The sequence below is a fragment of the Equus quagga genome, chromosome 18 (assembly GCF_021613505.1).
Source record: "Equus quagga isolate Etosha38 chromosome 18, UCLA_HA_Equagga_1.0, whole genome shotgun sequence".
Classification (NCBI taxonomy): Eukaryota; Metazoa; Chordata; class Mammalia; order Perissodactyla; family Equidae; genus Equus; species Equus quagga.
In genome coordinates this window covers 24592915-24618805 of record NC_060284.1, presented here as the reverse complement: position 1 = coordinate 24618805, position 25891 = coordinate 24592915, and the positions used below count along the sequence as shown (strand labels likewise).

General features: G+C 38.2%; 1 protein-coding gene across 1 annotated transcript; it reads left to right on the top strand.

Moving 5' to 3' along the window:
* Positions 1–793: 793 nt before the first annotated feature.
* Positions 794–15145, top strand: GBP6 (guanylate binding protein family member 6). Its single transcript, XM_046645554.1, has 11 exons — positions 794–902; positions 4168–4385; positions 5125–5252; positions 7703–7812; positions 8014–8210; positions 9538–9783; positions 10512–10792; positions 11492–11704; positions 12670–12772; positions 13098–13291; positions 14261–15145. The coding sequence occupies exons 2-11, from the start codon at positions 4196–4198 to the stop codon at positions 14486–14488; spliced, it is 1890 nt and encodes a 629-aa protein (XP_046501510.1). The 5' UTR covers positions 794–902; positions 4168–4195; the 3' UTR covers positions 14489–15145.
* The last annotated feature ends 10746 nt before the right edge of the window (positions 15146–25891 follow it).

Genomic DNA, 25891 nt, shown 5'->3' with positions numbered 1-25891 from the left:
TTTTCCTATTACACACTTGCTCCATTTCTTTCCTCACAACAAACGTGCACACCCAGTCACTTTCTTAGCCAATTGAATAAATTCCTTTCAAACTGGGCCAATTGGCTAAATTTCTAAAGGGGGTACCTACGGTCGGAGATGGTCTGTGTGTTGGGGAAGTACAAGAATGCCGTGCAAGGTGTCCATAGTGAGCATCTTTGCATAATGCAGTTAAGGGTTATTCATTTTTATCTTCACTTATCTTTAGTTAATTTATCTTTAATTAACTTATCTTTAGCTAATTATTTATTGTAAAGTATGCTTGTTTAAACACACACATATATATATAATATAATATTACATATATAATATATTTTATATATATATATATATCAGGGAACATATTTAAAACGGTAAAAGCTTTGCACTAACAAAAGTACCCAGGAATCCTACTAAGAGAAAAATGCTTGAAATATTCTTGGTTTATAGAGCTTCCCTTACATTTGTGCCATGGGTTTTCCGGTTATTTTGTGCCAAGGACACTTCAGCCAACTAGGACAGATGTATCAAGAAGAGAAGCCATGAAGCTTTCCAAGATGGGAGGACCAAGGAAAGCCACTGGAATGTGTTTCCTATGCTGCAACTGTTGAGTAACAGCTGACTTGTGCAACTTCCTCTCACCCTGCACCAAACACCCATATTCACGCTTTAAACTGCTGGTTTAGCACACTTCTGCTAACTAAAAATACTATGAAGTACTTTTACTTTCAATTTCAGTTTTATCGTACCATTTTCGGTAGAAATTACTCACTTCCTCAGTCTGTTTTAGCTTTTATAAGGGAGGGATAGAGGTGGTAGGAGCAAGTGAGCAAGGAGTGAGAGGCAACTCAGAACTGCCTCGGACCCGTGGTGCTGTGGAGCAGGTACGTCCATCTTCTTTTACAGTCAGCTTTGTCTTGGACTCAACTCCTGATTTCTGATTCAAAGTGACAGCTGAGGAATGGGCTGGAAGGGCATGTTGCCTATTGTCTGGCCTGCAGGGGTCTGTGGCTGGCTTTAGTTCTGGGGAATCTCAGCTTCTCCATTTGGACCAGCAGCAGCTTGTTAATGTTCTTCCCTGATCCCATGATGGGAGAACCAAACTCCTCTCAATAAACCAAACTTCTAATTAATTCTCACCTCTAAGTTACTACTTTACTGCAATTCTTTATATTACTCCTGTTAAGGAAAATCTTTCCTACTAATGCTCAGGATCCTAGCTTATTTTACCTGCTCAAGCACTGGGCTCTTGCAATTGCATCTCCTCTTCTCAAAACACATTTTTTTTTTCTATTCTCATCAACGTATAAAATGTTTGAATATCTATCATCATAAAAATCTTTCCTGGATTTCACTTCCTTGGTTACCCTCCCTCATTTTTTTTTTGTTTGGGAAAAATATGGTTTCAATTTTGTTTTTCCTTGACTACTATTGCTGGTAGCATATTTGAAGTCAGGGATTGTGATGCCTCCAGCTTTGTTCTTTTTTCTCAGGTTACGTGGCTATTTGGGGTCTTTTGTTGTTCCATATAAATTTTAGGATTCTTTGTTCTATTTCTGTGAAGAAAGTCATTGGGATTCTGATTGGAATTGCATTGAATCTGTAGATTTCTTTAAGTATTATAAACATTTTAACTATGCTTAGTCTTCCAATCCATGAGCATGGAATATCTTTCCATTACTTTATTTCTTCAATTTCTTTCAATAATGTCTTATAGTTTGCGTTATACAGGTCTTTTACCTCCTTGGTTAAATTTATTCGTAGATATTTCATTCTTTTTGCAGTGATTGTCAACAGGATTTTATTCTTGAGTTCTCTTTCTGCTAGTTCATTATTAGTGTATAGAAATGCAACTGATTTTTGTAGGTGATTTTGTGCTCTGCAACTTTGCTGTAGTTGTTGATTATTTCTAATGATTTTTTTTGGATTCTTTAGGGTTTCAAATATATAGAACTATGTCGTCTGCAAACAGTGAGAGTTTCAATTCTTCCTTTTCAGTTTTTGTTTTTTTGTTGTTAATATTGTTAATATTGCAATATTGTTAATATTGTTTCTTTATTTTGTGTTCTGCAACATTCCTGGATTTACTTATTTGTTCTGATAGTTTTTATGTAATCTTTTCCATTCTTTGCAAATGGCTTTCTGCCAAGGAAGACTTTTACTAATTAGCTGGGCCTTGGTTTTGAGCCTTGGGCTTAACCTAAGGAGAAAACTTAAAGTCTTTTCAGGTGTTTTCTGAGCATGCATCTTCCCTGGCACTGTGTGTGTTTTTTTTCTCTTTTCCCATATACATGCTCTCAACCTTCGTTTATCTGGGAATGTCTTAATCTCTACCTCATTTTTGAAGGGCGGTTTTTGTGGAGATGGTATTCTATGACATGCTTTCCCCTCCTTTCAGCATTTTAAATACACCATTCCACTGCCTTCTGGCCTCCAAGGTTTTTGCTGATAAATTGGCTGATAATCCTATTGCATGTGATGAGTCACTTCTTTCTTGTTGCTTTCAAGATTCTCTCTTTGTCTTTTGACAGTAACATGTCTCAGCATGGGTCTCTAGAAATTTACCCTACTTAGAGTTTGTTGAGCTTCTTGCATTTGTTGATTCATGTCTTTCACTGCACTGTCACCACTTTGGAAACTAGAAGTGTTTCAGGAGCTGTGTGCCAGCAACAGGAACAAAGGCAACATATGTGTATTTTTTAAGATAAATCACAATATCAAACAACCATAATATCTTGCTGCAGGCATCTACAGGTCAGTCTCCCCGCAGCTTTCCCAGGCAATGCCCACTGCTTTTTCCTGCCTGAGATCCAAATTAGGTAAAACAGAGACCCGTCCCTTAGGCAGCTCATGACAGTTTAGAACTTTGTAAACAAAGTCTTCTCTGCTCCGTCCAGTTTGAAGGAGGAAATTTGAAACTGGGCTTCTGCAGTAGATGATCTGTTTTGTCTTCACTGGTATTCTCTTGCCCTAAGCATCAGTGGATCCATCTCTCTGTAGTTTTCCTGAGCAATGCCCAGTGCTTCTTTCCACCTGATATTCAAGTTATGCCACTACCTACCCTCCCCAACCCCTGCTTGAGATCCATGTGAGGTATGAAGAGGTAGGCCCCAGACAGAATAGAACATTGTAAATAAGGTCTGCTCTATTCCCTCTGGATCAAGGGAGGGAATAAGGAACAGGGTTGCCATCTACTCCAGACAAAGACCACACCACACTGGGGAGTATGTGGGCCAGGAACAAGCAGAAACACCACAGAATTTTGTACCATTTTGAATGTGGCTTTTTCTTTTTTTTTAATTTTTAAATTTTTTTTTACTTTTCCTTTTTCTCCCAAGAGCCCTGGTACAAAGTTGTGTATTTTCAGTTGTGGGTCTTTCTAGTTGTGGCATGTGGAATGCCGCCTCAGCATGGCTTGATGAGCGGTGCCATGTCTTCACCCAGGATCCAAACTGGCGAAACACTGGGCCACCGCGGCAGAGCCCACCAACCTAACCACTCGGCCACAGGGTCGGCCCTGAATGTGGCTTTTTCTTGAATGGGTGTTTGCTTGGTTGTTTTAGACCTTTGAGTGTTTTATAGAACTACTGTAGGGTTATTCTAGCCAATATTTTGGTTGCTTTTGATGTCTCCTTGGGGAAACAAGAGCTTAAAGCTTTCTAGTCTGCCATTTTGCTAACTTGTCTAGGTTTTTAATCCTGGCTCTATGACTTATTCACTCAGCCTGTGTGAGATTGATTTATCTTATTTGCAAAGTGCGTATAGTAATTTCTAACTTGCAGGTTCTTGTAAGTATCAGTGCAGGTGGAAATGTAAAGTGTGTATCATAAGGCTTCATATATCGCAGGCCCTCAGTATGTAATAATGATTATTTGAGGTATTTGTTCCAGTACCTGAACAATTACTTGAGGTAAAGTTTATTACTATTATTACTATTGAAGTAAAACTTTTGAGAATGATAATACTCTATGTTTCATCACTAACGTCATCAGACCCTTGAGGGAATGATGAAAGAAGCCCTCTGCATTATGCTAATTCTAGCTTACATTTTGTCTCCTAGAAGGTACAGAAGTCCCACCCGGTTCTAGGTTGATAGGTGCTTTGAGTAACTCTGGGTCAGAGAATGACTTTGTAATCTTATTTCTACAGGGAGGCTCCTCTAGGTTGGTAGGTTGCCATGGCATCTGGACCCAACATGATGGCCCCCATTTGTCTGGTGGAAAACAACAATGAACAGCTGTCAGTGAACCAGAAAGCTATAGAGATTCTTGGCAAGATTTCTCAACCAGTGGTGGTGGTGGCCATTGTAGGACTGTATCGTACGGGCAAATCCTACTTGATGAACCGTCTTGCAGGACAGAACCACGGTGAGTGTTGCACTGGGTCAGGAACAAATTTCTTGACTCTAGTTATATCCCCCCTTGTTAATGTTCTTCCCTGATCCCATGATGGGAGAACCAAACTCCTCTCAATAAACCAACCTTCTAATTAGTTCTCACCTCTAAATTACTACTTTACTGTAATTCTTCATATTACTCCTGTTAAGGAAAATCTTTCCTCCTAATGCTCAGGATCCTAGCTTATTTTACCTGCTCAAGCACTGGGCTCTTGCAATTGCATCTCCTCTTCTCAAAACACATTTTTTTTTTCTATTCTCATCAACATATAAAATGTTTGAATATCTATCATCATAAAAATCTTTCCTGGATTTCACTTCCTTGGTTACCCTCCCTCATTTTTTTCTTTGTTTGGCAAAAAATAGGATTTCAATTTTGTTTTTCCACTTGTCCCTTTCCATGTCTCTCTTCAATTCACTTCTTTCTTTGAACCTCACCATTCTTTTGATATGCTCTTGTTATGGTTATCAGTGAGCTATGGTTCCTCTTTGTATCCATCTTGGGCCCTTGCTTGGCATCATTCTCACTGTTAACATCCCTTCTTTCTTGAAGTAGGTGACACACAAAGTAGGACATTCTTGAAGAAATTAGAGAAAGCATCATATTGTATGCTGGGCTACTTACATTCCATCACATCTGACTTTGTAGCCCCTTGACTGCTTAGATCATCTGCTGTCACTGTATGTTGCTTTCTCCTGTTCCCTTGCAGGTTTCCCTCTGGGCTCTACTGTGCAGTCTGAAACCAAGGGCATCTGGATGTGGTGTGTGCCTCACCCCTCCAAGCGGAACCACACCCTGGTTCTTCTGGACACAGAGGGCCTGGGGGATGTGGAAAAGGTAAGGCAGAGAATCACAGACAGATCCTTTTTATTCTAGATTGTCTCCTTATCTCTTCATGATCCTTTGTAATTTAACTGCTGTGATCTGTTTGTAAAACCTAGAAATTCAACTACAGTAAATGAGACACACTTTTGATTTGTTTGAGTCTCACTTCTAGGTAAGATAAGATACCATGGCATATTAGATAAAGTCTTTTGTTTCTTTGTACTGTGTGAATAATTTGACTCATTTTAATAAATAGTTATTGAACAGCTGAGTTCCAGGCCTCTGGGCTTAGTACTCTAGATGTTAGTGACCAGAGTAAAGGTCCTGCTCTCAAAGAGTCTTCAGTCCAGTTAAGAAGACCATATACGTGTAGTCAGATTTAATAAAGAGTGATTGGGAAAAAAAGCAGGTTGCAGAGAGGAAGAAGTTGCACTGCACTGCAATCCTTGACGTCTGTCATTTACATGGGCGCTCTGTGGCTGGAGAGGCCCTTTTGAGTTATCCTGAGTTGGGACAAACATGCTGATATATCATTGAAAGGCTGCTCTGGAAGCCTTTCCAATTAAGAGGGCTGATCCCCGAGGGCTGTCTTCCATCAGCACTCCCAACAACTGGAGAAACAAGCCCTTCAATCTTGAAAGGTGATCCAGGCAGTACATCACAGTTTTTACCACGTACAGTTAAGCATAAGGCGCCTTGGTAGGAGAGAGGAGAAACATCAACTCCAGCCATGGGTGAGGAAATATTTCTGATTCACCTTCTGAGCTATCAGATGAAGTGTGTATTTGAGGGTGGGAGTTAAGATTTGGGTTTACATTTCTTATGCTGAAGCTCATCAACCATCCACAGAGCATTCTGGAAGGCTTTGAGACACCTCTGAATGTACTAGTTCTAGAAAAGCACATGTCTTTGTCCTGCAAGAAACATTTTAAGATGGATTTTTGGTATTTTAGCTTTCCACTAATGGTTGAAATAAATGAATTCTCCTTTTTTTCCCCTACTTTCAGACTTATTTGGAAATTGTATCCCAAATTTCTGTAGCTCTTCATTTCTTCCCAAAGAGTAGTTACAAATTGTGTTTATTTTTAAAGCTGTATACCAAACAGTGATATAGTCTTGTCTAAATGATTTATTGTTTGTCATAAGTGCCACTTCTTCTCCTAATTGATTACTTTAAAAAATTGAGGTTTGGGGAAATTAAGGAATAGACTATTTTTCCTCCAAACTCCAAGTTGGAGTCTTCTAAACACAAATCCAAGTTTTTAGATTTACTCTAAGGAACAGCTTTACACACTTTTTATAGTAGAAATAATTTCTGGATTGTGCTGTTGTATAAACAATGATGTAATTTGCACAAACAAATGAGCCTGGCCTTTAGGGCTGTTCATCAGGCTGCGCTAGAGATTACCACCCAAACTTCACTTCTGCACCTACCCTCTGCTCCAGTCAAATCTAATAACTCTATTTTTATTGCAAAGACTCTTGTATGCTACCATCTCTAATTTTGCTTCTGTGGGTCTGTCAGGCTCACATTCAACTAATTCTTTAACACTCAGCTCAAGACCAACTTTCATAGCTCTGTTCTTCCTTGATAGACTTATAAAATTTTCATTTAATACTATAACTAAATGTTACACTGCTTATATACATTACTAAGATGTAAACTCTTTATAGATAATGTCATCTTTGTTGCAATCATGGTTGTGGATGTTTGTCATTGCTTTGAAATACTCATCTTGAAAGTAACAGCTGTCTTTTTTTTTAAGATTTTATTTTTCCTTTTTCTCCCCAAAGCCCTCCAGTACATAGTTGTATATTTTTAGTTGTGGGTCCTTCTAGTTGTGGCACGTGGGACGCTGCCTCAGCATGGCCTCGATGAGTGGTGCCATGTCCATGCCCAGGATCTGAACCGGCGAAACCCTGGGCCGCCCAGGCGGAGCTCGCAAAGTTAACCACTCAGTTACGGGGCCGGCCCCAGACAGCTGTCATTTTTAACTTTGCTTTTTTAAATCTAAGAACAGTGGGAAACATTTAGTAGCTTCCTATGAATATTTATTGATTGGCTATAATTTGAATACTCAGTTATGCCAACTATAGTATATTTTATATGGCCTATGATTAATAAAGATGTGAAGAATGAATAAGTGCTAACACTCATCATTAAATAGGTAATTACACCCCAGGTAGGGTACTAGTTTTTCTATATTATTCTCCTCTATCCAATTAAGGAAAGAGAAGGCCCTATGAAGATTAGAATTTTTTTATATATGAAAAAATAACAATCACAAGAAATGTCTTTGTAATTGTCAGAGCTGATATCTGCATTTATGTCTGTCTTCAAATATTTCTTTGCTTGGTGAGTATGTTAAGTGAAATAATAAAGGAAAAACTGATAGAATAAGTGTCTGAATGAAGTGATAAAGAGTAAACTCCTAAATCTCTTGCTCAAATGTGCTTTCTAGGGCGACCCTAAGAATGACTCGTGGATCTTTGCCCTGGCTGTGCTTCTGTGCAGCAGCTTTGTCTACAACAGTATGAGCACCATCAACCACCAGGCCCTCGAGCAGCTGCAGTATCCTGCCAGGAAGCCAAACACCCAGTTTCATTGAGATTATGGGAACGGAGATGGAGTCAGTTTCTTTTCCCCTGTCACTTAGTTGGCTTTGGTGGAGTAGAAGGGACCCAGGGCAAAAGAGAGTGTTTATAATAATTTTTTATTAGAGAAATGTGGGAATTGTAGGCAGGGAGTTTCTTTTCCTTAACTACATCCTAGTTATGTGACAGAGCTCACAGAGCTCATCAGGGCAAAGTCTTCCCCAAGACCTGATGAAGTACAAGATTCCACAGAGTTTGTGAGTTTCTTTCCAGACTTTATCTGGACTGTACGGGATTTCACCCTGGAGCTGAAGTTAGACGGTCACCCTATCACAGAAGATGAGTACTTGGAGAATGCCTTGAAGCTGATTCCAGGTATCAGAGGATGGGCTGGGCAATTGATAGTCCAATAAAGGGTGGGATGTCCTAAATACTGGCCATCATCTTTGGGGTTGCATTTGTATTTGAGACTAGGTCAAAATCTGTAGAAATGGTGACTGGAAGGTGGGTTGAAAAGCTCTAGAGACAGGAGTTTAAGTTCACTTAAGAAAATTAGAGCCTAAAGTAGAGTAAAATGATTCAAAACCAATTTCTCCTGCTCACAATAGGTAACTTAGCATCCGGATTACAATGGGTGCTAAAACTTTCTAAAGGCAAGACACTTGTACTCCCTAACTTGGCTTCTGCTTTTCTATGTTGAGGAAAACAACAACTTGCTAGACATGAAATTATAATGAAAAGCTTATCAAAAGAAAAAAATATCTTTCATGCAGTTAGGTACTATTCTTCCAAAATAGGGATATAACTTTCCAATGCCTGCATGGAGATATCATCTACAAAAATGACAGTGTTCTAAATAAACCTGAAGCAGTATGTGTCTTTTCAATCTGCGCCTTTGCAATATTCCCGATAATTATCAGAACATTCATTTTACTTTCAATATTATAGCTTTCTCTTAATTCCCACATATTTACCCATGCTATAATTTCAAAATGATACATTATTTTAAGGGTTATATTTACATGGATGTGTATTTGATGAACCTTGAGAGAAACATCAATTCTGATTTATTCATTCCTGCTTTCATGTTTCTATCTATGCTTTCTCAAAACTTTTATTGAGAATTTGGCTAGGCAGAAGAGCAACAATGTCAAATCAAATATAGTCATTTACCTCAAAGAGTTTACAGATTAGTGGTGACATCTGAAAATTGCATTTTAGTTACATTTACTCTTCAGAGGTTTTTGCTAAAAGTAGCTAACACTGTACATCAAAATAGTTTTCTTTAAATAATCAGGGTTTCATTCCTAATATTCTTAATATCATCCATTGTCCCTTGTTTGTGGATCCTCTTTTTGGACCCACAGCTCAATTTCAACATGGGATCAAGTAGATTAAAAAGTTACATTTGACCTTTCATCCTTTTAGCCATTTATTCAGTAAACATCTAATAGACAACTATTTTACCATATTCAAGTCTGGGGACACCAGCCATTGGTTCTTTTGCGTGGATCAGGTGTCTCCCCAAATTCCTCTCCAGAATTGTATAAGTCTGCTGTGCAAAGAATTATTGAATGTCTACGTTAAGGGAGTTAGAAGAGTAGAAGATGGCAAAGATTAAAAAATCTCTGTTATTTAAACCTTTAGTTCCCTTGACCCAAGACTCTTCTCACTGTAATCTCTGTCTTGTTCTATACTACAGGCAAGAATCCCAAAGTCCAAGCGTCCAATCTACCCAGAGAGTGCATCAGGCTATTCTTTCCAAAACGGAAATGTTTTGTATTTGACCGGCCAATAAACGACAAAGCACTCCTAGCTGACATTGAGAATGTGTCTGAAAACGAACTGGATTCTAAATTCCAAGAACAAATAAACAAGTTCTGTTCTTACATCTTCACCCATGCAAGACCTAAGACTCTTAGAGAGGGAATCATGGTCACTGGGAATCGTGAGTCTCCTTTTCGCATTTTTGTAGGGCCAAACATATGGTGAATATATTATACGATGTGTTTTCCAGAATTTTTGTTTGATTCTATATGGAATTCTGAGTATACACATATCCATACTGCAAGAAAAAAATATGTATATTCTATAGTTATTTCACTTTTGGGGGTTTACAAATCCTTCTTCAAAGTTGCAAACTTTGTCACTGATATCGGTGGCTTCCACTTATCTGAAGAATTTCTCCACTGAAAATAAAACCACTAACTGGGTGTGAAAACAGAATATACTATTTTCTCAGGGGACATCCTATATGATAAGTGTTCTTTGCAAGGAGAATATGAAAGATATTTTTGGAGTTTAGGGTAGTCTCAAAATAAAGATTAGCCCATAAATCCCTGAAAATCCATTCAAAGCATCAGAATTAGAAATAAGTATAAATCTGATTTACTCTGCCTCATCTGTCTACCTATGCAATCTATGTTTTCTTTAATTTTGTTAATGGGAAACTATGTTTTCCAGATACCACTTTGTATATTAGATAAAGGTAGATTTTTAATTTTTTAGCCCTGTGGTCTGAGAACCATAAGAATGAAAAGTCAGTAGGAAAACGGAAGTGATAATAGTAGAAGGAGGTGGGGGCGTGTGTGTGACTTTAGAAATGTACTCTCAGAACCTTGGATCCTGTTGAGTGACGACTTGGTACTTATCCCTTCAATTTTGTGGCTTATTCAGGGCTGAGGACTCTGGTGGTGACCTATGTGGATACCATCAATACTGGAGCAGTGCCTTGTTTGGAGAATGCAGTGAGAACTCTGGCCCAACTTGAGAACTCAGTGGCCATGCAGAAGGCAGCGGACCATTACAGTGAGCAGATGGCCCAGAAATTGAAGTTGCCCACAGACACACTCCAGGAGCTGCTGGACGTGCACACAGCCTGTGAGAGAGAGGCCATTGCAGTTTTCATGGAGCACTCCTTCAAGGATGAAAATCAAGAGTTCCAAAAGAACCTTGTGGTAATTTGTCTTAGTATTTACTCTTTGTGACCCTCCCCCTTGAAGAATGAAGCCTAGAAGTGCCTTTATTGACCCTGTAGCTTGTCTCTTACTCAAGGATAAAGTAGTCTGGATTCTTATAGGGGATAGAGTTTCAAAGGATTACATTTTTCTCCTCCCAAACCTCAGCTATTTTGTCTAGAAATCTGTGTGATGCAAGGAAGCAAAATCAGTATAGATAGCCTCCTGAAGTGAATATTTCTGTGGATTCCACGCCTGCCCAGAACACCCAAAAGTCATTCCTGAGGTGGTTGTTTTTCTGAGAACACTCTTGCATTCCTGGGAACCAAAATTTCTCTTATGGGACCCTCAATCTAGGCCATTTTCACCTTATATTGCTCCTTGTTGTATCATTGTAGTTAGAATCACTGAACGCTACAGCTGCAAGGAACCATAGAGATTAGGTAATGCAACGCCAACATTTCATACGCAGAACTGGAGACGCAGGGAGGTTAAGAAGCTTCCCCATAGTCTTGCAGAGAGTTTTCAAGGTTGTGAGTAAATCAAGCCTCGTGATTCTTGTTTTATTCCATGTCCTTCTCCAACAGAATGCTTTTCTCGTGAGGACTACAGTTAGACCAATCCTTCTCCCAGATTCTTTGGAATTTTATCTCTTCGGTACCTTTCTTCTGGTGACATCCCTCCACATTTCCCTTGTAGGAAATCATAAAGGATAAGAAGGAGGATTTCATACTGCAGAATGAAGAGGAATCTGTTAACTACTGCCAGGCTAAACTTGATCAGCTTTCAACGGTCCTAATGGAAAGCATTTCAGCAGGGACTTTCTCTGTTCCTGGAGGGCACAAGCTCTACATGGAAGCAAAAGAAAGGATTGAACGGGATTACTGGCGAGTGCCCAGGAAAGGAGTGAAGGTGAGGAAGAAGGGGAGCATCGGGAACCTGCAGAATAGGGTCAAGGGAGTCTCCTGTCAACCCGAGAGCACAGCCCCAGTTGTGGGTAATAAGAGAGCTTGGGGATATCATGACAGCTGTAGCTTTTAAGGTCCACTATTCGCTATTTATTCCTGAGGAGACTAGAAATGTTCATTTCCCAAAAGTGAGTACGGATATCTGAAATCTATTGAAAACAGAATAGAAATTATTCATTTCTTCTTACGACAACATGGCATTCAATGTGCCAAGTGCTGACAAGTTACAATTAAAGTCAGAGTCTTTGCACTCAAGGCTGATCAAAAGTGAGAATGAAGTCAAATACATAGACAGTTGCACACAGGGTGATAACACTTATGAACCTGCAGAAATGGGCTACATAGGTGGTAGTAACATGTAATAATGATAAAAAAATTAATGACAATAATGCAATTAATATGTATTGAACTGCTATTACCTGCAGGCATAGTATAAGCTCTTTTCCTAGACTTCTTAATTTAATCCTTCAAATAGCATTAAGAAGTATCTACACTTATTGTCAACATTTTACAGATCTGAACTGAGAGTCCCAGACAAGTTAAAATAACTTGCCTTAAGTAATAGCCATCAAGTGGCAGAGGAGAGAAGCAGCACAGATTAAAAGCAAAATTTCTCATTGGGAAGGAAAACTATAAAAGCACCAGAGATGGTGTGTTTGTAGAACTGAACGTAATTCTGACTGGCTGGGACCCAGAGTGGGTAGAATGAAGCAGACTGGCTGAGAGGCTGGAGGGAGACAGGAAGCAGGAGATTTGGAGAATCCGGTCAATCTAAGGAGCCTGGGCTCTGGGGAAGGAGCCACTGTAGAATTTTAAGCATGAAGCTAAAATTACATGGACATACTTGTTTTTGCAGCGTTAATCTCCCCAGTGGAAATCTAAGTTCTTTGCCTCTTCTTGGTTCCTCAGGCGAACGAGGTCCTCCAGAGATTCCTGCAGTCGCAGGCAGCAATAGAGAACTCCATCCTGCAGGCAGATAAAGCTCTCACTGAAGGAGAGAAGGCTGCAGCAGGTGTGTGGCAGGGCTTAACTCACAACAGGGAGGGTCAGTTCCTGCAGTGTCGTTTGACAGGTGTGAGAGCAAAGCTTTCCTGAAACCAGGTGCTTCCTGTCCTTCTGTGGAACAAACTCCTAAATCTGAAAACAACAAGAAGAGCTGTGGGTGCACATCAGGCAGACAGGGCCTTTCTCATCACATTCTGAAATGTGGTGTGGACACAGGGAAATTCTGAGGTTTCCCCGCTCCTCTTTCAAATTTGGTTCTCTCTCTGAACTCAGGAGGGTAGAGACCAGTCCTCACTTAATTTTCTTCCTTCTCTCAAACCTTCCTGGGGCAGTGGAGCGGGCCAAGAAGGAGGCAGCTGAGAAGGAACAGGAGATGCTAAGACAGAGACTACAGGAGCAGCAGCAGCAGATGGAGGCGCAAAAGAAGAGTCTCCAGGAAAACATAGATCAATTGGAAAAGAAGCTGGCGTGGGAAAGAGAAAACCTACTGAGAGAGCAGAATATGATATTGGAGCATAAACTGAAGGTAAGCACAGCCATGGCCTCAGGAGTGCTGGATGGTCATCAGTGTGCTACCCCGGAAAGGTTTGGGTGCAGGTCACAGCAAGACGTGGAAGGAAGCATCATTGCCCTTTACTGCTTGTGATTTATTAAAACTCCGAATCCTTTGAATTCTCCTTTTTTTCATTTTTTAAAGAAGATTTTGAAATCTCCATTTTACATAGACTCTGGAGATTTCAGGACAAGCATTGGCCCCTCCAATGTAAATGGGGTTTGAGCTGCAGTTTTGGGGGATTTTAGAATAATCTCACGAGGCCTGATGAAACAGATATCCCAACCATATGTATTTAACATGAGCAGCAACTGGTTTGCTTTACCAAGACCACTGCCAATTATTAGGAACCCTACCACCACCCAAAGATGCTGAGGTAGATCTATGCTGACATAAAACTATCAGAGATGTCCAGACTTAAAACACGGGGAAGAGACAGCTTCTAAACTTGCTGCATTGTCTCCAGAGGTAGACAATCTACTCACTTGATCATATGGCATAGGAGGAATTTTCTCAGTATCCGTCTGGACATGTTTATACAGATTTCTGGAACAGCTCATAAGTTCCCGTTATTCCTACAATTTGGATGACTGTACTATCCCAAGTGGGACTGAGAATTGGTGCAATCTGACCAATGCTACCTCTTAATTGGCATTTTTTGACTGGAACCTAATACATTTGTCCTCATGTCAGCCTTAGCATCCTAGAAAAACCCTAATGGTGTGTAAATATTAGGAAGTCTTTAAACTCTGCTTCCTCTCAATGTTGAGGTCCAAACCAGGAGTATTCCTAGTTTCAAAATCCTCCTTTCATGTCTGAGTAAGAGAGAGCAATTTTAGGATAAAACAAAGAGAGTTTGACAAAGCTCTTAAATACAGATGTAATTCTTGAAAAAATATGGATTTTAAAAATTTTACTTCCCTCCTCACTTTTTTTTTTTAGGTCCAAAGAGATCTCCTTAATGAAGGATTTAGAAAGAAAGCTGATGAGATGAATGCAGAGATAAATGGCTTGAAAAATATGATTGATACTTCTAAAAATGATGATACTCCCTGGGTTGCACAAATCTTGGACAGATTTGGCAATGAGGTCACTTCAGTATTATCTGCTCCTGCCAAACTTCTTGGTAATCTTGTGAAAGGCGTAGGCTCACTATTTAAAAAGAATTAACTTTCCTTTTGAAGAAATTATAGAATGTGGGTATATGCACTGGTTTATTTTGATTGTATGTTTTTCACTTTCATTCAGCAAAGTTTTAAAAAAGTGGCTATTAGAGGGTATCAATGCCTGGCCCATGTTACATAGAATAAAGGCATGTACGCTTTGATATAGCAGGTTCACCTTAGGCAGTGCACATATGCACAATCATATGTGTACAAAAAGTTCAGGCATTGCTTTAAACGATGAAAGATTGGAAAGTACTTAAATATCCATTTATATAAATTGGTAATATGAATTTAACATATCCATATACTGGAAGACTATGTAGCCAGCAAGTAAATTGACAGTGGAGCTCCATTTTACAAATGTAGAACGATCTTGAAATTATATTTTAAATTGGAAAAAATGAAGCACAAAAGAGGGTGTATAATGTGTTCACCGTAAAAAAAATGTAATTATTATGTGCAATCTTACATGTGTACACATAGAATACGTCTGGAATGATCCATTAGATGCTAGTAACATTGTTTTCGTCGGGGGAGAACTGAGTAGCATCAGGGGTAGGGGGGAGGACATGTTTTTCATTATATATTCTATCTTTTGAATTTTATGAAAAAAGCTTATGTTACTATTTCATAAATAAATAACAAAGAAGATGTAAAGTATAATGCCAATAATGATAATAATAAAAGGAATGTGAAATTCACTGTTAGATCATTACATTGCTCGTTGCTTCTGGAAATGACAGCTTGGTTAATGCAGGGTGTAAGGCTTACATCAGAATACCAGAAAGCATAAAATTTTCATCCCAATTTTTTCATTTTGGCCTTGATTTTTAATCACTTATATTTACTTCAAAACTTTCCCATTGCCCTTTGAAATCTCAGCTGGAGGAGCCTCTACTTCCTGTCTTTGAATTACACTTTTAAGTTGTTAGAACCAAATTACCACACATTAAGAATATGCATCAGTAAGAGGGATCCCATTGTCCTTAAAAGTGCAGTGGTGGCCTCTCTGCTGTAGGCAAGAGTGGAAGGGACAGTGTGCCATTGCAGAACTAGACAACCTCATGGTGTTGGGAATGATGAGCCCTGACACACGGATGCCTGGTGTTGGCACTTAAATATCAGAAGTCCAGTAAGTCCCACTTCCAAATACCATCACAATGGGACATTGAGGGTTAGGGTTTCATCACATGAATTTTGGGGGAACACAAACATTTAGTTTATAACATGGTTAGAGTGGCAGCCAGCTGTGCCTGATCAGAAAGAATTCTGAAGATGATAAATAAAACAGGGCATCTCTAGGTTCAAAAATGACGGGGAGAAAACAAACGGAATCAAGGATGTTTATCAGAAGGCTGAGAGGTAGCCTCGGCAAAATGTCACAATCCCTAGCCTTGACCTAAGCCAATTTCAGACCATCAATCTGTCACCTGGAGGGGAGGGCAGGATCCCAAGGCAAAGAACCCTGCATCTCTGGGACAAGGATAAAGAATGATGATTTTCCAAGTTCTCCACCTAGAGGACCTCTGGCCATTTACTTGATACCTGTGTACTGAGGAATGGGAATGCCCAAACATTTCAAGGACTCATGGAATCAGAATCCAAGTTGGCAGTGATGCCAGATAAGGGAAAGGCATCTCAGTCTCCCTGCTAAAGTAGGGGCACACGGCATCCAGGCAATCAATGCAGTCCTGGCCCAAGTGCGACTAAGTGGGGTCTAATAGTGTTTTCAACTAGAAGTACGGTTCATCTAAGGACAGGAACGTGGCATATTTTTCTGTACCTCTCCTCAAAGTATGTTTTGGCACAGAATGTACTAAATAAGCATTTGCTGGAAAAACAAGAAGTTGACACGTGTGATTGTTTTTAATTGCCAGAATTCCATGAACACTCCAATGATCTGAAGTAATAGTTTGGATTTTTTTTTTTTTAAAGATTTTATTTTTTCCTTTTTCTCCCCAAAGCCCCCCGGTACATAGTTGTGTATTCTTCGTTGTGGGTTCTTCTAGTTGTGGCATGTGGGACGCTGCCTCAGCGTGGTCTGATGAGTAGTGCCATGTCCGCGCCCAGGATTCGAACTAATGAAACACTGGGCCGCCTGCAGGGGAGCGCGCGAACTTAACCACTCGGCCACGGGATTTTTGACACCAGATTAAGCTCTTTAAGGTAATTTAAAGGCTAGCAGAATAAAAGAAACTTTTCTGGTGAAGTCTCCTCTCTGTGACCTCGTGCATCAGTCTCTGCGCCTTGTGAGGCTGTTAACACATCTGCACTGGAGACTTTAAACAGCTCCATCCAGCTATGGCTTCAAGTATTTAGAAAGAAGAGGGGCTTTGCCTTTTTTTTTTTTTTTTAAATGAATGAAAATTTTTTTTTTTAATATCACACTCAGGATGTTGACATTGATCCAGTCAAGATACAGAACAATTCTATCACCACACAAATTCCTCTTTTTGCCTTTTATAGGCACACCCACTTCTTTCCCTCCCTCCTACACCCCTGCCCAGAAAGCCTAGAAACCAATAACCTCTTCTCCATTTCTGTGCTTTCATCATCTCAGGAATGTTATATAAATGGACTCATACAGTATATAACATTTTGGGACTTTTTTTTTGACTCAGCATGATTCCCTCGAGGTTCATTCAGGTTGTTGTGTGTATCACTAGTTCATTCCTTTTTATTCCTGAGTGATATTTCATGGTATGGATGTACGACAATTTGTTGAACCATTCATCTGCTGATGGACATTTAGGCTGTTTCCAGTTTGGGGCCATTACTAATAAAGTTTCTATGAGCAACCATGTATGCACTTTTGTGGGAACCTGTTTCATTTCCCTGGGATAAACACCCAAGAGCACAATTGCTGGGTCATATGGTATTTGCATGTTTAGTTACAAGAAACTGCCAAACCGTTTGCTAGAGAGGAGTACCATTTACATCCTACTGACAATATATGAGTGATTCAAATTCTCACATTCTTGTCAGAGTTTGGTGTCACTATTTTTTATTTTTTTCTGTTCCAAGAGGTGGGTATTGATATCTCACCATGGTCTTAATTTGTATCTTTCATGGCTAGTGATGTTAAGCATCTTTCAGGTGCTCTTTTGTTGAACATGTGGTTGCAAATATTTTCTCCCAGTCTGTAGCTTGTCTGTTCATCCTTTTCACAGGATCTTTTGCAGAGGAACTTTCAAATTTTTTTCAAATTATTTTATTGAAGTCATATTGGCTTATAACTGTGTAAATTTCAGATGTACATTATTATATATTGTTTTCTGTATAGACTGCATTGTGTTCACCGTTAATAGTCTAGTTTTTATCAGTCACCATACATATGTGCCTCTTTACCCCTTTTGCCTTCCCCCTATTTCCCTTCCCTTCTGGTAACCACTAATTTGTTCACCTATCCATGTGTTTGTTTATCTTCCACATGAGTGAAATCATACAGTGTTTGTCTTTCTTTGTCTGGCTTATTTCACTTAGCATAACACCCTCAAAGTCCATCAATGTTGTCACAAATAGCACGATTTTGTCTTTTTTTATGGCTGAGTAGTATTCCATTGTGTGTGCGTGTGTATATACATGCATATCTTCTTTTTCCATTCACTCATTGATGGAGACTTGGGTCACTTCCGCATCTTGGCTATTGTGAATAATGCTGCGATGCGCATGAGGGTGCATGACTCTCCTTGAATTGTTGATTTCATTTTCTTTGGCTAAATACCTGGTAGTGGGATGGCTGGATCATATAGTATTACTATTTTTAATATTCTGAGAAATCTGTATACTGTTTTCCATAGTGGCTGCACCAGTTTGCATTCCCACCAGCAGTGTGTGAGGATTCCCGTTACTCCGCATCCTCTCCAACACTTGCTATTTCTTGTCTTGTTAATTATAGCCATTCTGAAGGGTGTAAGGTGAAATCTCATTGTAATTTTGATTTGCATTTCCCTAACAATTAGTGATGTTGAATATCTTTTTATGTGCCTGTTGGCCATCTGTATATCTTCTTTGGAAAAAATGTCTGTTTATATCCTCTGCCCATTTTTTGATTGGGTTGTCCTTTTTTTGTTGTTGAGTTGTACAAGTTCTTTACGTATTTTGGAAATTAACCCCTTGTAGAATATATGATTTGGGAATACTTTCTCCCAGTTTGTGGGTTATCTTTTCATTTTGTGATGTTTCCTTTGCTTTGCAGAAGCTGTTTAATCTGAAGTAGACCCATTTGTTTATTGTTTCTTTTGTTTCCCTTGCCTGAGTAGACACGGTATTCGAGATACTGCTAAGACCATTGTCAAAGAGCCTACTGCCTACATTTTCTCCTAGGAGTTTTATGTTTTCAGGTCTTACATTCAGCCTTTAATCCATCTTGAGGTAATTTTTGTATAGTGTATAGTGTAAGATAGTGGTCTAATTTCATTCTTCTTCATGTGGCTGTCCAGTTTTACCAACATCATTTATTGAAGAGACTTTCCTTTCTCCATTGTATGTTCTTGGCTCTTTGGTCAAAGATTAGCTGTTTATAGATGTGTCGTTTTGTTTCTGGTGTTTCAATTCTGTTCCATTGATCTGTGTGTCTTTTTTCCTGCCAATACTATGCTGTTTTGATTACTATAGCTTTGTAGTATATTTTGAAGTCAGGGACTGTGTTGCCTCCAGCTTTGTTCTTTTTTCTCAGGATTGCTTTGGCTATTTGGGGTCTTTTGTTGTTTCATCTAAATGTTAGGATTCTTTGTTCTATTTCTGTGAAGAGTTTCATTGGGATTGGATTGAAGCTGTAGATTGCTTTACGTAATATGGACATTTTATCTTTATTCTTCTGATTCATGAGCATGGGTTATCATCCATGTCTTTATGTCTTATTTTATTTCTTTCAATAATGTATTATAATTGTCAACGTAAAGCTCCTCACCTCCTCGGTTAAATTTATTCCTAGGTATTTCATTCTTTTTGTTGTCATTGTAAGTGGGATTATATTCTACTTCTCCTTCTGCTAGTTTGTTATTAGTGTATAGAAATTTTTGTAGTATATAAAGATTTTTGTAAGTTGATTTTGTACCCTGAAACTTTGCTGTAGTTGTTGATTATCTCCAATAATTTTTTGTTGGATCCCTTAGGGTTTTCTATATATAGAATAATATCATCCGCAAAAAGTGAGAGTTTTACTTCTTCCTTTCCTATTTGGATCCCTTTTATTTCTTTTTTTGCCTAAATGCTCTGGCTAAAACTTCTAGTATTATGTTGAATAAGAGTGGTCAGAGTGAGCATCCTTGTCTTGTTCCTATTCTCAGAAGATGGCTTTCAGTTTTTCACTGTTGAGTATGATGTTGGCTGTGGGTTTTTCATATACGGCCTTTATTATGTTGAAGTACTTTCCTTCTATATGCATTTTATTGGGAGTTTTCATCATAAATGGATGTTGGATCTTGTCAAATGCTTTCTCTGCATCTATTGAGATGATCATGTTTTCTTATTTCTAATTTTGTTAATGTGGTATATATCACTTTGATTGATTTGTCGACATCGAACCAAGCCTGCATCCCTGGAATAATTCTCACTTGATCATGGATTATGATCCTTTTGATGTATTGCTGTACTTGGGTTGCCAAAGTTTTGTTGGGGACTTTTGCATCTATGGTCAACAGTGATATTGACCTGCTATTTTCCTTCTTTGTGCTGTCCTTGTCTGGTTTTGGTATCAGGGTAATGTTGGCCTTATAGAATGAGTTAGGCAGCATCCTGTCTTCTTCAATATTTCAGAATAGTTTGAGAAGGATAGGTATTAAATCTTCTTTGAATGTTTGGTAGAATTCACCAGAGAAGCCATCTGATCCTGAACTATTGTTTTGGGGAGGTTTTTCATAACTGTTTCAATCTCTTTACTTTTGACCAGTCTATTCAGATTGTTTATTTCTTCTTGATTCAGTTTTGGGAGGTTGTATGATTCTAAGAATTTATCAATTTCTTCTAGGTTATCCAATTTGTTAGCATATAGCTTCTCATAGTAGTCTCTTATAATCCTTTGTATTTCTGTGATATCTGTTGCAATTTCCCCTCTTTCACTTCTAATTTTATTTATTTGAGTCTTCTCTCTTTTTTTCTTCATGAGTCTGGCTATGGGTTTGCCAATTTTCTTTATCTTCTCAAAGAATCAGATCTTCATTTCATTGATCCTTTCTATTTTTTTTTAGCTTCTATTTCATCTATTTTTGCTCTGATTTTTATTATTTCCCTCCTTCTACTGACTTTGGGTTTTGTTTTTTCTTTGTTTTCTATTTCTTTTAGGTGTAGTTTAAGATTGCTTACTTGAAATTTTTCTTGTTTGTTGAGGTAGGCCTGTATTGTTATAAATTTCTCTCTTAGTACTGCTTTTGCTGTATCCTGTAAGAGTTGGTAGGTTGTGTTTTCATTTTCATTTGTACCCAGGTATTTTTTGATTTCTCCTTTGATTTCTTCATTGATCCAATAGTTGTTCAGTAACATGTTGTTTAATCTCTACGTATCTGTGACTTTCCCAGCTTTTGTCTTGGAATTTATTTCTGGTTTCATAGCATTGTGGTCAGAAAAGATGCTTGATACCAGTTCCATCTTAAATTTCTTGAGGCTTGCCTGGTTTCCCAACGTATGGTCTATCTTTGAGAATGTTTCATGTGCACTTGAGAAGAATGTGTATTCTGCTGTTTTTGAATGGAATGTTCTCTATATGTCTATTAAGTCCATCTGGTCCAGTGTTTCATTTAAAGCCACTGTTTCGTTGTTGACTTTCTCTCTGGATGCTCTATCTGTTGATGTAAGTGAGGTGTTGCAGTCCCCTGCTGTTATTCTGTTGCTGTCAATTTATCCCTTTATGTCTATTAATAGTTGCTTTATATACTTTGGTGCTCCTGTGTTAGGTGCATATATATTAATATCTGTTATGTCTTCTTGGAATATCCCTTTTATTATTAGATAATGTCCATCTTTGTCTCTTATTGCCTTTTTTATCTTGAAGTTTGCTTTGTCTAAGTATTGCAACATGAGCTTTCTTTTGTTTGCCATTTGCTTAGAGTATCATCTTCCATTGCTTCACTCTGAGCCTATTTTTTTTTTTTAGGTTGGCACCTGAGCTAATAACTGTTGCCAATCTTCTTTTTTTTCCTGCTTTTTCTCCCCAAGTTCCCCCCGTGCATAGTTGTATATTTTTTAGTTGTGGGCCTTTCTAGCTGTGCTATGTGGGACACCACCTCAGCATAGCCTCATGAGCAGTGCCATGTCCACACCCCAGGATCCGAACCAGCAAAACCCTGGGTCGCCGAAGTGGAGTGCGTGAACTTAACCACTCAGCCATGGGGCTGGCCCCTGAGCCTATTTTTGTCTTTAGAGCTGAGATGTGTTTTCTGGAGGCAGCGTATTGTTGGTTTTTGTTTTTTAATCCATCCAGCCACTCTGTATCTTTTGATTTGTGAATTCAGTCTGTATGCATTTGTAGTGATAATTGATGTATGAGGGCTTAATACTTCCATTTTATCTCTTGTTTTCCAGTTGTTCTATATTTCCATTGTTTCTTTTCCCTTGTATTTCTGACGTCCCTTTCAATTTAGTGGTTTTCTGTGGTGATTTTCTCTTTATTTATTATTTGTCACTGTGCTCCAACTTTTTGTGTTGTGGTTACCATGAGGTTTGTATAAAAGATCTCATAGATGAGATTGTCCATTTTCTGGTTGCCTCTTACCTCCATTAGCCTAAGCAGGTTCCATCCCTGTCCTCTTCACCTCCTAAATTGTTAATGTCACAAGTTATTCTTTTTTGTGTTGTGAATTTGTGACTAAATTGAAGTGTTTGTAGTTATTTTTGATGCTTTCTTTCCTTTTATCTTTTATTTTATAATTAAGTGTTTGCTAACCTATTCTGATACGAAGCTGAAATTTTCTGATTTTGTCTGTCTGTTTCCCTCCTTGCTCAAAGCTTTGTACACCTTTACCTTTTTGTTACAGGTAGTAGGGCTCCCTCCATTGTTTCTTGTAAGGCAGATATAGTGGCAATGAACTCTCTCCTCTTTGATTTACCTGGGAAAACTTTTATTTCTCTGTCATATCTGAAGGAGAATTTCTCTAGATAGAGTGTTCTTGGCTGACTGTTTTTGCCTTTCAGTATTTGGAATATTTCATTCCCTTCTCTTGTAAGGTTTCTGACGAGAAATCCTCTGAGAACCTAATGGAGGTTCCTTTGTAGGTTATTTTCTTCTCTTTTGCTGCTGTTAATATTTTTTTTGTCATTGACTTTTGACAATATTATCTAACAAATATATATCAGGACTATACACTGAAAGCTGTAAAACATTACAGGGAGATTTAAAAAGGCCTAATTAATGGAGGAACATACAAAGATAATAGAATGGAAGACTCATTATTTGAAAAATGCCATTTATCCCCAAATTTATCTATAACTTCAATGTAATTGCAAACAAAATCCCAAAAGGGTATATTTGTGAAAAAAGGCAAGCACATTCTAAAATTTATATGGGAATGCAAAAAGCCGAGGAGTGCCAAGACAATTTTGAAGAATGATGAGAGGACTTGCTCTATCAGACATCAAAACTTATGCTAAAACTGGAGGAATTATGATAGCAGGGTGTTGGTGTAAGCATAAAGGAATGGATAGATGCAACAAACTAGAGAGTTCAGAAATAGATTGACACATGTACGGAGAGTTGATTTATGGCAACTATAGGAAAACTATCGTCTTTTTAATAAACAGTGCTAAGCCAATGTTATATGCATACAAACAAAACAAAACAAGGCTTGATTCCTATATCTCACCGTCCACAGAAATCAACTCCACATGGATTGTAGATCGAAATGTGAAAGGCAAAACAATAAAGTTTTTAGGAAATATCAAAAAGATTATTTTCACTGTTTTTAGGTTTGGAAAAATTACACAAAAGCACTAATCGTAAATAAAGCATTGAAAAATTTAACTACTTAAAATTAAAATCTCTTATTCATCCCAAGACACCATGAAAGAATGAAAAGGCAAACCAAGATTAACAGTATACATATGTATGTATATATGCATATGTGTGTATATATACACACAGGCATCACGTATGTTGTTACGTATGCATATGTATATACACAAACTCAACTTCAGAATGTATAATGCAGTCATCAAGTCAAGGAAAAAAAAAGGCAGACAACCTTTTTTTGAGGTAGAGATACATGCCAGAGTCTTGAGTAGGCAAGACAAAAAAGAGGACATCCATACAAGCAATAAACGTAAAAACATGTTCAACCTCCTTATTTACCACTCTTTATAAAAAAAAAAAGAAAGCAAATTAAACCTGCAATTAAAACTACACCTCAACAAAATGACTAAAAATTTAAAGTCTGGTGTTTCTACATGAGGATGAGAATATGAAGCGTTAGAAATTTTATACATTGCTAGTGAGAATATAAATTGGGACATTCACATTGGAAAATTGTTGTATGTTATCTACCATAAAAATGAACAAATGTAAACTATAGGATCAACTAATTTCAGTCCTATATATATGCCTGACTGAAATGCTTACATATATGCTGAATGTCATAAATGATATCTGAAGTTCTCATCAACAGAATGAATAACACAATTGTGTATATTGATAAAATAGAATATTGCGCAGCAATACATATGAATAAGTTATCACTGAAACCAACAACTTGAATAAATTAAAAATCATAATGTTGAGCAAAAGAGGCCAACATAAAACAAAACATGCTCTATAATTCAATTTATACAAAGACACAAAACAGAAAATAGTAATCTGTGGTGTTAGAAATCAGATAAAAGTTTCTGTATTAGTTATCTGTTACTGCATAACAAATTTACCCCGAACAACAACATTTATCATCTCAGAGTTTCTGTAGTCCAGGATTCTGGGTGTGGTTTGGCTGGGGCCTCTGCTTCAAGGCCTCTCACAGGGTGCAATCAGGGTACTGACTGGGACTGTAGTCATCTCCAAGCTCAACTGGGGAAGGACCCACTTCCCAAGCTCTTTCAGGTGATTATTGATAAGACCTATTTCATCATGAGTTATTGGACTGAAGACCTCAATTATATGCTTACTGTTGCCGTGAGACTAACCTGGATACCTTGCCATTTGGCCTCTACACCATGGCAAACTATTTCATCAAAATGAGCAAGTCAAGAAGGCAACAGAGAGAGAGAGAGTACTAACAATATGGAAATCAGTCTCTTGTAATCTAATCATGGAAGTGACATTGAATCACTTTTACTATATTCTATTTGTTAAAGGCAAGTTGCTAAATTAAGCCCAAACTTAGGAGGAAAGGATTATATAAGGGTCTGAATACTAGGAGGCAGGAGTCATTGCCAAAAACTTCCTGTCAGTTTTCTTGTGGGAGAAGGGAAGTAGTTGAAATTTGGAAGGTGCTATGAGAAAGCTTCTTGGGGTATTTGGTAATAATCTCTTGCTTGACTTTGGTTACGGTAGAAGGGTATATCTACTTTTTGAAAATCATCTCCTGTAAGAGTATTATTCAGTTACTTCTCTTTAAGTATGTGATATATAAATTATTACTACTTTTAAAATAGAAAATTTTTAGGCCTGGAGTAGAAATTAGGAAGGCAAGAATGAATACTCTTGGCAACTTTGAAGTCTAGTATCAAGACATAAAGACATGAAAACAATAATTTTAGAAAATATAGGGTGAATTGGAACTCCTTTAGGGGACTAGCCATGCAATTAAAGATCCTGTTCTGGAAATTGCTGAGTTTGTAGGGTGAGGGCCTGACTCTTCAGAAATAAAAGGAACCCATTTAGTCACACTATTGATGACAGAGCATGTTGTTGCTATAGGACAATAAACAAAAAGTCTTTGCAGCATATTGATCAAGGAACACAGGGAGTAGTCAAAGTATTAGAGAATCCTTCTACCAGTTAAGTGATTGCAAAGCATGACAGTGAAACAGAGCACCCAGATTTCACATTCTGGCTCTTCCACTTGCTCACTAGACACCTTTGGGGAAAGCCTCAGCCCTCTGAACTTCATCTACATTTGTAAAGTGGGCATAATATACCCTAAGTTGCAAAGTTCTTGCAAATATCAATGAGTGAAGGTATGTTAGGAATGTATTGTAGAGCTCAGCACATAGTCGATACTCAAACATAGTAAGCATTCTTTGAATTTTGTTTTTATTATAGAGGTCAATCTGTGGAGACTGATAATGCCCTGCATTTCACCACTGACATCATCAGAGAAGTGGGGAATGATGGAAGAAGTGCTCTGCTGTTTGCCAATACTAGCCTATATTTTGTGCCACAGAAAAGTATAGAAGTCCCACCAGACTTCAGCTGATGTACATGTGCTTTGAGTAACCCTGAGACATAGAATGGATTTGTGATTTTATTTCTATAGACAGGTTG

What these genes read in the sequence shown, in the direction of transcription:
- GBP6 (XM_046645554.1), top strand. Translation starts at nt 4,196, where the DNA reads ATGGCATCTGGACCCAACATGATGGCCCCCATTTGTCTGGTGGAAAAC. An exon ending in TCTTGCAGGACAGAACCACG is followed by an intron (nt 4,386 to 5,124) that starts GTGAGTGTTGCA and finishes GTTCCCTTGCAG; the next exon opens with GTTTCCCTCTGGGCTCTACT. An exon ending in TGCCCAGGAAAGGAGTGAAG is followed by an intron (nt 11,705 to 12,669) that starts GTGAGGAAGAAG and finishes TTGGTTCCTCAG; the next exon opens with GCGAACGAGGTCCTCCAGAG.